Here is an 18,600-nt window from a genome sequence, read left to right as displayed (position 1 = left end):
AAAGCTCTGCAAAGTTCATCTCCAGCCGACCAATCAGAGCACAGTGTGCTTTACAGAAGGAGGGGCTTCATAGAGACGCTCTAAACAGAGCGTTACTGACGGACTGGGTAGAGAGGAGCCGCAACAATGGAGAATATGAGGAAAACAATGAGTTTGAGCTGTCACTCAATGTTGCGTCGGAGTTTTTGCTAAACGTATTTCATAAACAATAAAGAATAACATATTTCTTTGATCATTTTTCTTACAACAACAAAAGTTGAATGCAGTCAGCATTATAACGTGGGCTTACTTTTCAAGCTTGTTTAACAGTTTGTGCAACAATATCGAATAGTTCTCACAACAATAAGGGATTTGTGCCTCGAATGCTTTAAGAAAATGAATGCGAGATCAAACTGTGCCCTATTGATGGAAAGTGCCAGACACCCACACTAGCGAAAACCATACATTTCCTCTCTCCCTAGCCGATCCCTTTCCACATAAAAAGCTTCATTAAACGCTCTTGTCTGAGGTTTCAGCATGTGTGTGTTAAAACATGAACAAACTGCTTCGTATTAACAGATGTTTTATTAACAGGCTTGTGAGTTTGTCTATCAGTTTTGAATACATCAGTTTCTCAGTGCAACCCTCGGAAACACTGATGCTGATGTTTGTATTTCACTTTACCTTTCTTCTTTGTTGATCTGATCCCCAAAGCCCACCGTGTCAACGATGGTCAGTTTTAGGTGGACGTTGCTCTCTTGCAAGTCGTACGTTCTGGGCCGCAGGTAAACACCGTTTTGGTAATGGCTGGCCTCCTCGTTTTCAAACATGGTGTTAAAAAGGGTGTTCATTAACGTGGACTTGCCGATGCCCGTCTCCCCTAATGATAAGAGAATGACTGATTAGCATTTCCACTACAAGATCATCCCATCTCTGCAATGACATTGAGCTAGTGAACAGTTGAAATGGGCTGATACTGGTTTGCTTACCCACACAGAGGATGTTGAAGCAGAAACCCTGAGTCACGGATTTACTGACCAGCTGATCAGGCAAACTGTCAAAGCCAACATGACCGCCAAGGCTGAGGTTACGCTTTTCTTCATTCTGTGAAGGAACCAGACAAACTTGACCATGGACTGAAATAAGGCTCATGTAAAAGGCAAGGCAAGAAAAGTAATTTGTATTGGCATCAGCCACTGAAAAACCCTTCTGCATTGTGACGTGCATCTGAATGAAATGGATTGCTGTGAAGAAAAAAGGTCACACTATTCCGATAGTCCACTTTAGACAGTCTATTAACTATAATTAACTGTCTGCTTAATATCTGCTAGCTCTTTATTTTGATGCTCCTCAACAGGCATTCTGCAGACTATAAGTAACTTTGCAACTACATGTCAACCTTATTCTGCTAACCCGAGCCCTACCGGTCTAATCTAATGAGAGTTAGTTGAGATGTAGTTGTGAAGTTACTTATAATTCGCAGAAAGTCTAAAGTGGACCATCAAAATAAAGTGTAACCAGAAAAAATTGTGGGGACTTGGTTCTATGCATCATTTCTAGACTGGATGGAGGCAGAGGATTATTAGAAAGAGGTGGGGTTAATGTGAATTAAATGATGAGAGAGATGCCTATACTTTCATCGGAAGGAGTTAAGACATTTTAATTAAACATTATAACGTATTAGGTCAAAATAAAAAAATTGTTTGCATGCATATAGAAAAGAGATGGGTGAATTTGCATGTCATGTCAGCTTTGAACGAAGTAGCATTATAGACAATCAGTCATTCAAAGCATTTCCAATGTTCCTGAAAAAATCCTATAATTCAGAGCCAGACAAATCTAAAATCCCACTAATGTGTGCCCTAAAACTCCTGAAATCCATGCGCTCCTCCCTCATCTGGCTCCGTCTTTTCCCCCAATGCAGGCACATATTTGGTGGATGATGTCACTGAGAGTGCTACTGAGGGAAGCAGCAATTCAGCTGGTGTCACACACACACACACACACACACACACACACACACACACCGAGCACAAAAGGAATTCTAGCTGAAAAACCTGTACCGACCCCTACCAGCCAGTGTCATTACAAACCAGAGGCACTGAAGGGGAGATCCAACATAAGGAGGTGAAGGACGGGAAATGGCTGAAAGCATTTTTGGGAAAACATGCAGTCTGGGAAAAATCTTGGGAAGGCTTGAACAATGGCCATATAGGGGCTGCTAGTAAACGCCCCGGCCGCAGGGGGAACGGTTCCCCTCAGGGGGCAGTAGATCAGGAGGAAGTGGAGCCGCGTTTGGGCCCTAGAACAATATTTTCTCAAGCCGCCCTCGCAGTGACAGGCCTGATCCAGACACACTGACAGAACACTGAGAGCTGTGTGCACATCGGCTCACATTCCATGCATTTCTCTGCCAAAGAATCGCCCCATCCAGAAACACTTAAAGAAATATTTCATCCTACAAGGAAACTCGGTCATCATTCCAGACACCACTGACGAGTAGCCTATTCTTCCTTAGGACACAGAAGAAGATATTTTGAATAATGTACTAGTGGCAGTTTTCCATTTGATAACAATACACTTTCAAATGAATGAGCTTCAAAATAGATCACAGATTTGCTAATGACAGTGGCTTCGACTGTATCAAAAAATATTTTAGATGAACTCTTTAAGATTAGAAATTAATTTCCGTCATTTGCACCAGTGGCTGATAAGAATTATGGATGCACGATATATCGTCCACCATATGGGTATCGGCTGATATATGTTCTCGTTATAATATATGTTCGTTATAATAATATGTTCGTTATTGGCCCGATAAGAAAATTTGGCCGATATATTAAAGGAACACTCCACTTTTTTGGGAAATAGGCTCATTTTCCAACTCCCCCAGAGTTGAAGAGTTTTAAAGTTTTAGCGTTTTCGAATCCATTCAGCCGATCTCCGGGTCTGGCGGTACCACTTTTAGCATAGCTTAGCATAGATCATTGAATCGGACAAGACCATTAGCATCTCTCTTAAAAAAAAAAAAAACCAAAGAGTTTCGATATTTTTCCTATTTAAAACTTGACTCTTCTGTAGTTACATCGTGTACCGACGGAAAATGTAAAGTTGCGATTTTCTAGGCTGATATGGCTAGGAACTATACTCTCATTCCTGCGTAATAATCAAGGAACTGTGCTGCCGTACCATGAGTGCAGCAGGCGTAATGATATGACGCAGCGCCTGAAAATAGTCCCCAGCTCGGTAACTTCCAGCGTGACGCTGCGTAATATCATTGCGTTATATCCTATTTCCAAAAAAAGTGGAGTGTTCCTTTAAAGCCGTTAAATAATGTATTATCTCCTTCAGCTGAGACACTTCAGATGCGCAGATGTTCGACATGATGGCTTTGAATTGCTTGGAATATGATTGGAAAAACTTTGAAAAAGGAAAATATGGTTCAGTGCAACATGTCTGTCATATCGGCTACATAACATTATAACGAGAACATCATAATTGTGTGCTTGAGGACATGAGGTAATCAGGCTCTCAAAAATTATGTAAAAATTTAGATTTAGATTTATCGGCCAACATATGGGCTTTCAAATATAAAGAGTTATCAGTATTGGACAACATTTTCATATCGGTGCATCCTTAATAAGAATGATTTAAAACAATAACTCCGCAGGGAACAATGACACCATCCAACGGCCAATCCGTGATGGAGTCCAGGACAACACAGACTGTTCAAGGCAGATGGGAACTCAGTGACAGTGGAGAACAGCCAAACTGGGACGGCTCCACTCTCACCCCCCACATACACCTGAGTGTGTGTGTGTGTGTGTGTGTGTGTGTGTGTGTGTGTGTGTGTGTACCCGCTTCAGCAAACGGACACAACAACCCTCATCGGAAATTTCTCTGGCATCTCATCTGATAAGACGGGAGGAGGGGCCGGTACGGAGAAGAATGCAGATGGTCTAGATTCGGGTGGCATCTGCACTGAACAGGGTTTATCTGCTTTTACTATTAGAGATCTTCATACAAGAGCGCACACACACACACAGCTTGCTGTCACTCAGTGCATGCATTCATAAACCCTTTTTAAAGCTAAAGTAAAAGACAGGTGTAAAGTTTTGCTTTTTATACTTATTATAAATGACACTGAGAACATATCATTAATGGCGTCAGGGCTCCACACTTCAACAGTTCACATGTGGCTAAACTGAGATGTGCACACTGTAAAATGTATCTAGAAGCATGTGTGCAAATAAAAAATAAAATAAAAAGTCCCAGTTTCATGAGATTAAAGGTCATAAAAAGTCTTAGGCCTAAATATCGTAAAGTGTACGTAATAATTATTTTAAAGATGCAAAAAAAAAATGTCAATTACTCGCGCTCACATCGAACCAAACCCATGAGACTTTGGTCTTCGAAACACAAATGTAGATATTTTAATGAATCCCTCCATTGACAGTCCACACAACTACCACTTTTACACCTCAAAATCATAAAGAGATCGTAAAACTAATCCATTTGAATTGAGTGGTTTAGTCAACATTTCCTAAAGAGACTCGATCGCTTTATGAACAGATTTAATTTAGGCTTTTATTCACATATAAACGTTGATCACTGAACACAAAGAGAAGCTCAAACGTGCAGCGTAACACGAGAACGAACCTCACGGATGGAAAAAGAGGAACTGTGCTAAAGCCTAATGTGATTATTAAACCGAGTCTATGATTTAATTCAATAAATACGAGTTCTGCATGTTAAATTACATGATTATTAAACAAAGTTTGAAGCAGAATGCAGTCGAATAAATTAAATAATTCTCCTGGTTAATGTCCGCTTGTATCCCTTTATTAAGGAAAAACACATTAATGGATGAATTTTCATCCACCCCTTAAAGTTTTTGGATGTGCTCCACAGCGTACAAGTAAAGCTTCGTGCTCTTGCCTCGAAAAAATGAAGTCACAAAGTCTCATACACTGACATTCATAAATGACATTTAGATCAGTGGCCTCATACGCAGATCATATGTGTTTATTAATGTCCGTGGTCAGATGTAGGATATCGAAGCATCAACAGGACGTTGACTCATCACGAAACTCATACGTCTTTAAATAACAGTAACTACTTCGGCCCTGCCCTGAAACTAGAGGATAATACAAGAAATTAAATTAATGCTGAACAGGACGGTCTTGTTTCAACCCTTTCAGTTAGACAACCGAACCGACACTGTGAAGAGTTGTGCAATTATAGGCTTCATCTGTCCGTAAAAGAGACGTGGTACGTCACACAAACATGAAAAAGTCTCTTCTTTACTCATCCTCACAAGTGCGAGTGAGACTTCAGAGCCAGGTCAGCCACTACACTGCAAAAAGTGCCTTTTCCAGGTGTGTTTCCAGTCCAAATATCAAACATTTCATATATCAAGATGCATTTACTAGATGAGTAACATGACATGAGATATTAAGTCTTGTTTTCTGGGGAAATAAATAAAAATTAAGTGAGTTTTTGCTTAAAACAAGCAAAATGATCTGCCAATGGGGTGAGAAACATAATCTTGTTTCTGTCTGAATCATGATTATTTTTCTGACCCCATTGGCAGATCGTTTGGCTTTTTTAAGCATCAACTCTGCCGGAAAACAGGACATAATATCTTATGTCATTTTACTCATCTAGTAAATGCATCTTGATTTAAGAATTTCTAGATATGTGACCCTGGATCACGTCACCAGTCACGAGTCGCACGGGTATATTTGAGGCAATAGCCAACAAATTGTATGGGTCAAAATGATCGATTTTTCTTTTATGCCAAAAATCATGAGGATATTAAGTAAAGATCATGTTCCATGAAGATATTTAGTAAATTTCCTACCGTAAATATATAAAACATTTACTTGTGTGAGTGGATGCAGCACAATCGTGAACATAAATGCACATTAAAGGAGATTTTCTCAATGTTTCGATTTTTTTGCATCCTCAGATTCCAGATTTACAATAGTTGTATCTCGGCCAAATATTGTCCTAACAAACCATACATCAATGGAAAGCTTATTTATTCAGCTTTCAGATGATGTATAAATCTCAATTTCAGAAAGTGTTCCCATGTGACTGGTTTTGTGGTCCAGGGTCACATATTTGGAATGGAAACAAGACAAAAATACTCCGAACATAACATCTCTCTCACTGAATGGAAACAATCTGATACATTTCCATACGACTCAAAGTCACTAGAACATTATGAGGACGCATCAATGATGACAGGATGTTCATTTTTGGGTGAACTGTCCCTTAAAGCTTTTTTTTTTTTTTTTTTTTTACCCATAATGCATTAGAATTAGAATTGACCCTCCACAGCTCAATGCAGTTGATCAATATGACCCCTCAAACCACACAAAGCTCTAATCAAAAGTCATTGACTCTGAAACACTCATTCTGAGAGCTGGACGCAAACTCTTGGATTTAAACATCATCTCCCAGAGACGGTCACAGCGACGCTCCAGTGGACAGCTGCGTAAACTGCTTAGACTAGTCTTACAAGTTCATCACGTCATTTTTTCCCCTTTCACACTGGTTATACTTTTATATGTCAGTTACATTAAAAACATTGCATTTTAATCCGAAAAGTACGATGAATTACTACCCCTTGACAAACTGCTAGTTGGTCATACTCGTTCTTAAGACACACAGGCTTAATATAGAGGAGAAGTGTCTGAAACTGGCCACAGGTTTCACTTCCACAGAACACACATAACCTATTATCTTGCCTTCCCAACACACTACAGTAAACAGCTCAATACAGTTATTCTTCTGGAACCCAAACTAGTTTCCCTCAAATCCAGAGCACTTCCTCAAAATCAGCAGCGGAAAAGTCCTTCCCTGAGCATTCCCAGGACTGGTGATGGATCGGTTCTCGGTGATGGAGACAAAGCCTGTGTTCTCATCCTCAAGCCTGTGTGTATATGACTTTCTTCTTTCAGCCGAACTTTCCTGGCTCTTCCCAGCTTTATAATGGGAGTGAACGGTGTCTTGAGATTTTGAAGCCCAAAAAAGCTCATCCATCCCATCATAAAAGTAAACGACTCCAGGGGTTAATTAAGGAATTCTGAAGCAAAGCCATGCGTTTGTGTAAGAAAAATATCCATATTTATAACTTTATAAAGTATAATCACTGGCTTTCGGTGACGGCCGTACGCGAGTCTGGTTCCGGTGGATGAGTGAACTCTGACTCCCATTATTATAAAGCTTGGAAGAGCCCGGATATTTTTATATATAACTCTGTGTTCGGCCGAAAGAAGAAAGTCATGTTCAGCTAGGATGGCTTGAGGATGAGTAAATTATGGGATAACTTTCATTTTTCATTCAACTGTGTCCTTCCGTTTCACTTAGACAGACTGAAAACTTACTGCGTTCTCAACTTATTATCCTTCACACAATCACCACCTATTCCAAAGACCCCATAATGAACACATAAATTGTTGGAGTTTGACAGCGGGACGATCAGACATCACCTCATCCGCCCTTTCTGTCACTCTTATCTGTGATCTCACACTGAGGGCCTCATGCTGGCCCCGAACTTCACCGGCTCTAGCCTGGCTGTTCACAACAGTGTTGTTTCAATGGGGATTTGGGGTATAAAACACTTCAGTGTAAAAGAGGGAGCATGTTGCCTTCAAAAGCAATCTGGCAAATTACTGAAATATGAAATGTGTACTATAGACCGCATCAGTCTGTGGACTCAGTGTAAATAAAGAGATGTTCACAACAAACATTCAAGAGACTGAGAAAAGACAAGTTCAACACCCTTTACGGTTCTCCAGAAACACACACACTAACGTTATATAGCTAGAGTAAGATCACAAAGACAGATAATACACCTGATCTGACCTGTAGTACACACACACACACACACACACACACACACACACACAGTAAAACAGTGAATAGTCAATACAGAGTCCGTTGGGCTAAGCTAGAGAGTAGCGCTCGTGCTAGTCCTGATTCATTACAGATAAACCTGTACAGACAGACCGTGTATGTCCGTCTGAGTGGGTTTCCGGAAGTAAGAACTGACTTTAAAGGGTACTTACAGAAAATATGTCTACATCCGTGGCCGCCATGATGAGGAATGTGTGTGTTTGGAGGATAAGGCGAAAGGGAGCTGCCTGCCTTCGTCTCACTCACTCTCACTGTGGTCGGGCTGGAGAATTTACCAACGTTACTATGGTGAAGGACTTGCTTATGAATTTAAATGACGCAATGATAAGCTCTGCGCTGATTGGCTGAAAGGCACAAGCGAACAACGCTGAAGGCTCGGCTCTTGAATATTAATTAGGTCACGTGAGACCGGCCGAACCTTTTGTTTATTTTTATTTATTTATTGAATGCTCGATAACATAAGCACATTGTCAACGAATTACATACATATACATATACATATAATAAAAAATAATAATAATTATACAAAAACAATGAAAAACAAAAGATGACATGGCGAAGAGATATGACAACTACAATTGTATTGATACAATAACATACATTATTTTACAATGAAAGCCTTTAAGTGCATGTATTTTCTTTAAATATTTCTTCATAATATTGAAGACATCTTAGGGATTTATTTTTTATTTTTTTATATAACGAAGAGATTTAAGAAGTGAGATTAGTTCAGTGTCAAAATAAGGATAGGACAGAATACCATTTGCAAACTTTTGTTTATGAATGAAGAATTTGCCATGTAAAATAAAGAAATTAACTACGCAGCCTACTCTAGGGGTTTATTTTTATCGTCATTATAATACAAAAATTATATCTTTTAAAGTAAACTGATACACAGCAGCTCAAGACGACGGAATTAATATTCATGAGACAATATTTAGCCATACTAGGATTCGTAATTTCGCAAAAACCTTCAATATGGCTTCTTCCTGGAAACTCCCACTTGCTTCAGGAATGTCTTTTCTCAAGACCCGACAAGATAGACTAGAGCTTCTAAATAAATATTACGCAAGTAATTATGACATAAACTGTACATAATGTTCATCGAAATACACGCACAGGGACGATACATGCACTTTGTTGATTTATTGAGTTTAGCGTTTTAGAATTTTAGAATTAGCATATGCTGTGCTCATTATTACTGATATGATTTTATTTTAAACTATTCATCTATTTAAAGGCAACTCGCTATATGTCTACCCATCTTCTTGACAAAAAAAATTGATTTTATAAAATAAATAAAATAATCGGTTTTAAACTTTTTTTAAAGCCCCGCCCCCACCACGTCTGATTTTTCTCCTTGTACTTCTTCATTGTTACGTGTTGCTTCCGGAAGACAGGTAAGGGTGTGGCTACAGTCCGGGAGTCTCAGTCGACAGACTCGTCCTGCTAAAGTATGTATGTTTGTATCTAGGACGAACTCAGAAATGGCTCTGACTCAAGAGGCGATTTTAAACACACTATTAGAAGGCAGAGGAAAGGTGAAGAACTCAGAGCTGCTCAGCAAGTTTAAAGAGCAACTAAACTGTGGTGATCCGGCAGAGAAGAAGCAGAACCGAGATCTCTTCAAGACGTGTGTGAACAACATTGCCTATGTTAAAGAATTCCAGGAAACCAAGTATATAGTCCTAAGGAAAGTATACCATCACCTACTAAAAGCCTCAAACGATGATTCTGAAGATCCAGAGGAAGACGAGAAGGAAGACAGTAAGAGGTCAGAGACTGAAGCTTCACAAGCGCCACTTTCTCCAATAGAAACTGCTTTGGAAAGATGCAAGAATGTGGACTTCACACCTAAAAAGTCTTTAAATTTCACCGTTCCACTGAAGTCTGATGACAAACATGGAGCGGAGAAGACAAACAAACCATGTGCACTTCCTTTACGAATCCCACAAGCAAACATCAGCCAGAATCACAAGAACCCCTCGGGAACGACCGACTCTGAACCAGAACGTCAGTGGAGGAGAACGACGACGACGACGGATGGAGTTAGCGACTCTCCACAGGTTCGGAGACACTTCAAGACTCCGAAACAAGCGGATGAGCCGAAGGAGCAGTCGCATCAGTTCCCGCTGGATCCCGCGGAGCACCAGTGGCTAGTGAAGTCCGCGGCGGGACAGTGGAGTCATGTGTACGGGCTTCTGCTAAAGGACGCTCAGCTCGCGGAGAAGAAGGACTTCACGTCTGGGTTCACGGCGTTACACTGGGCCGTCAAGAGTGGGAACACGGACATGGTCCGTAGGATTATTGATGTTTCCAGGAAAAGCGGACACGGCGTGGACATTGACGCTAAGTCTAACGGCGGATACACTGCGCTACACATCGCTGTCATCCACACACACACGCCTGTGATCGACCTGCTGGTCCGCAAGTACGGAGCCAACGGGAATGTACGGGACAACTGTGGGAAGAAGCCCTACCACTATCTGAGGAAAGAGGTTTCGGGAGAACTGAGGGAGCTTCTGGGAGAGCCGAGAGCCAGCCAGCAGGAGGCGCTGGTGCTCAGAGAGGAGTGCGATCCGCAGAAACCCCCCAAAATCAGGCTTTTCCCAACTCATCCGGTCGGGATCAAGAAAAAGAGCAAGGCGAGATCCCAGTTGATGTCGGTGGGAGAGGACGACAGAGCGGAGAGGGACGAGCCGGCGTCGCATAAACAGAGGCTCGCGTCGGACGTCTATCCATAACCGAGCAGACACTCATTAAAAACTGAATGTTCATGTCAATCAGCCTTTATGTGGGAATTCTGTTCATTTCCATTCTATTTTCACTATGAATGATTGATGACACACTATTTTTTAAACAAAACAAAGAAGGAGCCGGCGTCGCGTAAACAGAGGCTCGTGTCGGACGGCTATCCACAACCGAGCAGACGCTCATAAAAAAACTGAATGTTCATGTCAATCAGCCTTTATGTGGGAATTCTGTTCATTTCCATTCTATTTTCACTATGAATGATTGATGACACACTATTTTTTAAACAAAACAAAGAAGGAGCCGGCGTCGCGTAAACAGAGGCTCGTGTCGGACGGCTATCCACAACCGAGCAGACGCTCATATTCATGTCAATTATTGGGAATTTATATGGGAATCCAGAAGAATTCTGTTTATTTAAATTCTATTTTCCTTTTTTTTATATATATATATATTGCAAATTATAATTCAGTACAAAAGGAAATAATACAGAACAGTGAACACAAACATGTGGGGATTCAGAGAAAAGTAAAAGTAATAATAAAAAAGAAGAAAAATTACAATTTACATACATTTTAGATTTTATATTTATGTCAATCAGCCTTTATATGGGAATTCTGTTCATTTAAATTCTATTGTTACCATGAATGATTGATTACTATTTAACGAGCCGGTGTCGCGTAAACAGAGGCTCGTGTCGGATGTCTATCCATAGTAGACGCTCATTAAAAAAATGAATATTCATGTCAATAAGCCTTTATCCGGGAATTCTGTTCATTTCAATTTTATTTTCCTTTTTTTTAATATTGCACATTATAATTCAGTGCAAAATGAAATAACACGTAACAATAAACGTGTTCAGAGAAAAGGAAAAAGTAATAAAAATAGAAAAATACATAAAAGTTGTTCTATAATAGTTTCCAAAGCTATTTTTATTGGAGGGGATTGAAGGGATGACAATAATAACTGTAAATAATAAGCAAATACTTTGCAGTTAGGTTTGAATTTAAGGTATCTTGCTTTGTGAATATGGTATTTACCCATCATACAAAGTTTTTAAATTCTATTTTCTCTATGAATGATTGATGCCATAGACTACTATTTCAATAATAATAATACTAATACTTTTATTCAGCAAGAACACTGAATGCACACAATAAATAAATGCTGTTCCACAAAAAAAAATGAAACTGTTTTCAACACTTATAATAATCATAAATGTTTCTTGAGCAGCAAATCAGCGTTATGCATCAGATGTTGTGAAATATTCTTGTTTTAGGTGTTAAACACGAGTAGATTCATGTTTAATGCTCATTTTTAGTCATCCACAATCCAGGATTTTTGGGGACTTTTATAAAACACATAGGATCTTATCTTACAATAAATGCATTTTCTTATTCAAAAATGTCAATTATTGTGCAAATAAACTTAATCTTGTGCGTGAACTCAGTTTTGTCATGTAGTGTCTGTGATGTTGTTTCTTGATGCGGTGATGAATAAGATCAAGACTTTATATAGAAAGGTTAGTGTTTATTGGCAGTGGATGATGAAATAGCAATGGAAACCAGTGCTGGGAGTTTAAATCAACATGATGGTCTGACAAGATAAGAACTGACCAGTTTTGCTTACAGCTGCATCTCTAGATGTTCCCATGATGCATCAGTATTATACTCGACCCTCTGGCCTGGAGGTCCAGCACGTGTTCCTCCATCTGTGTTCATTAGAAGAGAAACTAGATGTCCTTCAGACACGCGTGTGCATGATTCGGCATGTGTGACAGGCCTGTATGTGTTTCATAACACTAGTGTTTTGCTAAGAGCTTATGAAGCTCATTATTAAAATACAAGATTGATGTGACTTTCCATGGAGAAGTTGCATCATATTTAACCCACAAGTGTTTTTGTACATGACATCTCCCCCTAAATGCATCATGAAAATGCCTAAATAGGCTAATATATATACACATATACAGTGAGGAAAATAAGTATTTGAACACCCTGCTATTTTGCAAGTTCTCCCACTTAGAAATCATGGAGGGGTCTGAAATTGTCATCGTAGGTGCATGTCCACTGTGAGAGACATAATCTAAAAAAAAAATCCAGAAATCACAATGTATGATTTTTTAACTATTTATTTGTATGATACAGCTGCAAATAAGTATTTGAACACCTGAGAAAATCAATGTTAATATTTGATACAGTAGCCTTTGTTTGCAATTACAGAGGTCAAACGTTTCCTGTAGTTTTTCACCAGGTTTGCACACACTGCAGGAGGGATTTTGGCCCACTCCTCCACACAGATCTTCTCTAGATCAGTCAGGTTTCTGGGCTGTCGCTGAGAAACACGGAGTTTGAGCTCCCTCCAAAGATTCTCTATTGGGTTTAGGTCTGGAGACTGGCTAGGCCACGCCAGAACGTTGATATGCTTCTTACAGAGCCACTCCTTGGTTATCCTGGCTGTGTGCTTCGGGTCATTGTCATGTTGGAAGACCCAGCCTCGACCCATCTTCAATGCTCTAACTGAGGGAAGGAGGTTGTTCCCCAAAATCTCGCAATACATGGCCCCGGTCATCCTCTCCTTAATACAGTGCAGTCGCCCTGTCCCATGTGCAGAAAAACACCCCCAAAGCATGATGCTACCACCCCCATGCTTCACAGTAGGGATGGTGTTCTTGGGATGGTACTCATCATTCTTCTTCCTCCAAACACGTTTAGTGGAATTTTAACCAAAAAGTTCTATTTTGGTCTCATCTGACCACATGACTTTCTCCCATGACTCCTCTGGATCATCCAAATGGTCATTGGCAAACTTAAGACGGGCCTTGACATGTGCTGGTTTAAGCAGGGGAACCTTCCGTGCCATGCATGATTTCAAACCATGACGTCTTAGTGTATTACCAACAGTAACCTTGGAAACGGTGGTCCCAGCTCTTTTCAGGTCATTGACCAGCTCCTCCCGTGTAGTTCTGGGCTGATTTCTCACCTTTCTTAGGATCATTGAGACCCCACGAGGTGAGATCTTGCATGGAGCCCCAGTCCAAGGGAGATTAACAGTCATGTTTAGCTTCTTCCATTTTCTAATGATTGCTCCAACAGTGGACCTTTTTTCACCAAGCTGCTTGGCAATTTCCCCGTAGCCCTTTCCAGCCTTGTGGAGGTGTACAATTTTGTCTCTAGTGTCTTTGGACAGCTCTTTGGTCTTGGCCATGTTAGTAGTTGGATTCTTACTGATTGTATGGGGTGGACAGGTGTCTTTTGCAGCTAACGACCTCAAACAGGTGCATCTAATTTAGGATAATAAATGGAGTGGAGGTGGACATTTTAAAGGCAGACTAACAGGTCTTTGAGGGTCAGAATTCTAGCTGATAGACAGGTGTTCAAATACTTATTTGCAGCTGTATCATACAAATAAATAGTTAAAAAATCATATATTGTGATTTCTGGATTTTTTTTTTTTGATTATGTCTCTCACAGTGGACATGCAGCTACGATGACAATTTCAGACTCCTCCATGATTTCCAAGTGGGAGAACTTGCAAAATAGCAGGGTGTTCAAATACTTATTTTCCTCACTGTACATACATATACTTACTATATGGTCCGGAGATTTACCCATTTGAATTTTTAGGCTAAACTTCAAACATCACATTATTTTTATTCATGGGTTTTTCTTTTTTACAATTAATGTTATTTCAAAGCATTTTTTACAGATATTTGCATCTTAATTCCTAACCTAAACTGACTAGTTGTAATGAAACAAACACTAGGCTAATGAATGATGCACAGTGAGACAACTTTATTCACATTAAAGCAAAGGTAATATAATTCATGCATCCCACATAAACACAAAACCACAAGATGGCAGCAAAACTGATGAAGTCACATTCACAGCACACTAGACAAATGCTCATTTACAGTCTCGTTGAGCAAAGCTGAACCTGATCGCTATATTGCAGATGAAGAATGGTTGAACACGTGACAGGATAGCTTCATGTGGTCGCTATGGAGAACCAGGGCTTTCATGTGTGACTTCAGGCCGTATAAACATGAGCACTGGACGGAAAGACCAGGGATCACCCTCGGCACAAAGGACAGAACAAACTTTCACTTGTTTAACCAACCGAGAAGCCAAATGTTCATGTATTCCACAAGAAAAGCTAATGAAAACGAGAGAAAACATTTCTGAGAGTTCAACTTCCTTAACAATTTGCTATTTAAAGCACGGAATGACTGTAAAATACACAACACACACTGATATGCATTTGCAATGTGAACGTATCAAGAGTAAGTACTGGATAATGGACAGAAGTAATGAATGTTCTCACAAGTTCATCCTCAAACAGTTTTTTTATGCGATCTCTGGCCCGTTCATTCGCTGTTTCCATGGATGCAATACGCGCTGTTTCCCGCCAACGGGGGTGTCGAAATACTATTAGGTAAATTGGCAGTGGGCGGAGTCACACAGATCAAAACAAGAACAGACATTCCGCCACGGAACGCTCATTCCAGGTATGGGAATTTAAGCATGTTTCCTAAACATCTGCAAACATATTATGGTATTTTATGCTGTACTAGTCAAAACAACACATACAGCACCTTTAACATATAAAAATGGTTTTTCGTGGTTATGCGAACGTTACTTTTGAATGTTCTCTGAACAAATTAATAATGTGCTAATGCTTTGAGAATGTTATTAAAGACCAGATAACACTGAATGTTTAATACATCAGGAAACCTGGTTCAAATCAATTCATTCAATATGGAAGTTTGTTTCTGCCACAGAATAAAAAATAAAAAAGGTAATTATGACTTTTTTTCTCACAATTGCGAGTTTACATCTTAGAAATACATTTACATTTATTTCAGAATTGCGAGAAAAAAAGTCAGAATTGCGAGTTTATTTCTGAGATAAATGTAAATTTATTTCTTAGATGTAAACTCGCAATTGTGAGATAAAAAGTCATAATTATCTTTTAAAATGTTTTATTCTGTGGCGGAAACAAGCTTCCAAGTGCTGATGAGATTTGAACTTTGTTCTGCAGATAATTTGTAAAGTTTAAAAAAATTAATTTTAAGACTATTTACTTGCTGAATTGCGATTCCCGTTTTATCCATCAACTTTTCAGATTTCTTTTTTTTCTGTATTTTACTGTCAATTCAACCTAAAACACTTTTTAAACATGTTATTATTAACAGGAAATGCAAATCTAGTTCCAATTATTATGATTAATAGTGAATGTAACTATAATCGAACACTGGTTTCATCATATTGCTGTTGTTGCTGGCTTATAAAAGATTACGTGGTGGAAACCTCCAGTGATTTTACCATGGTTTTACAGCTGGTAAAATCACTGTAACACACGGCCTTCTCCTGGCCAGTTGTTTGATCTCATTGAGAATGTTGCTCACATGTTTGTGTCGGTGACTCAGTCATTTCTGTAGCTCAAACAGCAGAACACAAGATCATGGGTCACTGTGGATTAATGCAAGGGTATTACAAAGATGCTGAATCATGCTCTCAATATACATGCAGTTAAATAATACAGACTTCAATCATTTCAAACACACCCGATCATTACACACATTCAACATGACAGTGCCAAATGAAATTACAGGACAAGAATGAAAAGTTACACTACGCTGCAGCATCAAAGCAATAACGAAGCCCTGAAATTAGTAATGAATACACAATATGAGCATGTGCAGTTTATTTTACAAAAGTGCTTCTTCCTTTTCTTCTTTTTTTTTTTTGGTCGTCGTTTTAAAGCGATCTGTCACGCCTGAAAGGACACATTCCTGGGCTCTTAAATAAAGCTTTCCATGGTTTTCAAAAGTCAAGTTGAAACGACCTGCAGAGGAACTCAACTACAGAGCGAAACATGAGGGGCTTTCACACCGGAACGAGCCACCAGTGTTTCCTAATGAACTAATGGTTCCCATAGGAAGGTTTTCCTGGTTGCGTTCGCACCGCCAGCAGGAACTCTGAAGTGACGTAAGACATGCTTGTTGTTGAGACTTTTATTTTGACGGCGCTGAGAACGGCACATTCTCCGTGTTCATTAGTGTACGATCTGTCTAACGGTCCCGTCTCATACGTTATTAGACAGAACTGTTAGTGTTGAACCAGTGTTGATGAGCAGAAATACATAATCATGTTTCTCTTGTTCTCCTCAAAGTGGCGTTGGATTTTCTCCTCAGCGTAAAGGTTTAGAGGTCCATCTATCACGGTTTTACATGTTCGTAGAGTTAGTTTGTGGAGTAGATATATAGGCTATAATCTGTGTGTTTTAAGAATGGCGGGTGTTTCGCGTGTGTTCGACCAATCAGAGAACACTAACGCCACTGATAGTTCCTACAGCGCTGGTTTAGACCGACTCTAGGGTGTGGAGGGTTAGGGTTACATTAGTTATTAGCTAAATTAGTTCCTCCATAAGGAGTTCCTAGAACTGAAATCGTTCCCAGTTCCTGCGGTGCGAACGCGCCAAAATCCGGGATCTTCCGGGATCTTCCTAGGAAGTAGGAAAGGTTCCTCCGGTGCGAAAGCCTCTATGGTGTGTCAAAGCATTAACAGTCTCAGGAAAACACGTGAAAGGCAGATGTCTGGAGCTGTTCTCATGGAGTTGGGATAGTGCTGAGCAAGGCCTCGAGCTGCTCCTCTCCTAAACGCTGCTTTTCCTCCAGGTCTTTCTGGCGGATGAGCAAAGATGCGCTGGTCTGAATGAAGAGCCGGTACTCCTGCATCTGAGTGTCCGTCAGGTGCTTGGACAGAAAGCCGGAGACCAGGCGCTCCCGACGGTCCAGGTTTTCCTTCAAGTCTTTGGCGTCCTCCCTCTGCTTGCACAGGAGACGGTAGCGGTTGTCCAGCGATTGCTGTGGATCCAGGAAAGTCAGGATTATTTTATGAGTACGTCACAATTCGGCTCATATTTAATTAGTCGGCGCACACAGGATATTTCTGAAGGAAAAAAATTTAAATCTGATCTCTTGAGGGGAAAAAATGACATTAAATGGCTTTAAAGCTCTTATTATGGAAGCTTGTTTCCGCCATGGGATAAAAAAATATATATAAAAAAGGTAATTGCAACTTTTTATCTCAGGATATTTCCGAAGAACTTCTTTTAGGAAAAAACTTTTAGGATCTCTTAGAAAGTCTTCCATAACTCCATGAAACACATTCCATGTCCATGCATTAATATATAAATAATAAATAAAAAAGGTAATTGCAACTTTTTATCTCACAATTCTGAGGTTTTTTTCTCACAACTGCAAGATTGTGATAGTAAATTTAGCAAATGTAATGCCAATGTAACCTGTGCTTTACATCAAGGGCCGGAATGGAAAGCTTTTACCCTTATTGTGTTATTCTTGACAAATGAGCGTGTTTCAGCTCTTTCTTGTCTAAATAAATCAAATTAAATCAAAATCAAGTCTCAAATCTTTTGTAACATTTTACATGTCTTCACTGTTATTAATGATACGTTCATTCAGCAAGGACACATGACATTTCATTTCTTTAAAGTCCCCCTGTGGTGCAAATCCAGCTTTTAATGTTGTTTATATGTCTATGTGGTGTTTTTAATCTGCTTTAAGACAAACCATGTGTAAATTCATAAGTCGACACCATTGCTGAGTATTTTCTCCTTAAAACTGCAGTGAACCAAAGACAGTCTCAAACACACGCTTTGAAATCGCTGGTGTTTCTGACGTCACAAACTACCTTGTAACCAATCAGATCAACGTGTGATCGTCAACCAGTGGATCTCTGAGCTGAGTGAGTGAGTGGAGGCGGGGCTCATTTGCATATTCATGGGACCGCGAATACTAAATGAGGCAAGAATGTCGAGTTACATTCAAGATATTTTAAAGCATGATGGTTTTTTTTTCAAGGAAAACACACTTAAATATGTCATTTTGGTGTTTTATGGATTACAATTATTAACAACAGG

General features: G+C 39.7%; 3 protein-coding genes across 4 annotated transcripts in view; 1 reads left to right on the top strand and 2 right to left on the bottom strand.

Annotated features, from left to right (window-relative positions):
* septin8a (septin 8a) overlaps positions 1-8,210 on the bottom strand; it is a 43,793-nt gene extending 35,583 nt beyond the window's left edge. Inside the window, exons 1-3 of one of the 2 annotated variants that reach the window (XM_084386872.1) lie at positions 8,058-8,210; positions 969-1,083; positions 664-859 (exon numbers count right to left, since the gene is read on the bottom strand). In XM_084386872.1, the coding sequence (XP_084242998.1) occupies positions 664-859; positions 969-1,083; positions 8,058-8,087 (341 nt within the window). In that variant the 5' untranslated portion in view covers positions 8,088-8,210. The remainder of the gene's footprint in view (positions 1-663; positions 860-968; positions 1,084-8,057) is intronic. The other variant, XM_084386871.1, reaches the window with a different exon arrangement.
* A 1,093-nt stretch (positions 8,211-9,303) lies between these two features.
* On the top strand, positions 9,304-12,093 carry sowahaa (sosondowah ankyrin repeat domain family member Aa). Its single transcript, XM_084387967.1, has one exon. The coding sequence runs from the start codon at positions 9,366-9,368 to the stop codon at positions 10,647-10,649; it is 1,284 nt and encodes a 427-aa protein (XP_084244093.1). The 5' UTR covers positions 9,304-9,365; the 3' UTR covers positions 10,650-12,093.
* Positions 12,094-15,802: 3,709 nt separating this feature from the next.
* shroom1 (shroom family member 1) overlaps positions 15,803-18,600 on the bottom strand; it is a 49,940-nt gene continuing 47,142 nt past the window's right edge. The window contains exon 8 of the mRNA XM_084386857.1: positions 15,803-17,524. Coding sequence (XP_084242983.1) covers positions 17,267-17,524 — 258 coding nt within the window. The 3' untranslated portion in view covers positions 15,803-17,266. The remainder of the gene's footprint in view (positions 17,525-18,600) is intronic.

The sequence above is a fragment of the Rutilus rutilus genome, assembly GCF_951802725.1.
Source record: "Rutilus rutilus genome assembly, chromosome: 18".
NCBI classification, from domain to species: Eukaryota; Metazoa; Chordata; class Actinopteri; order Cypriniformes; family Leuciscidae; genus Rutilus; species Rutilus rutilus.
The sequence above is the reverse complement of the archived record's forward strand: the minus strand, read 5'-3'. Positions and strand labels throughout refer to the sequence as shown.

What these genes read in the sequence shown, in the direction of transcription:
- sowahaa (XM_084387967.1), top strand. Translation starts at nt 9,366, where the DNA reads ATGTTTGTATCTAGGACGAACTCAGAAATGGCTCTGACTCAAGAGGCG.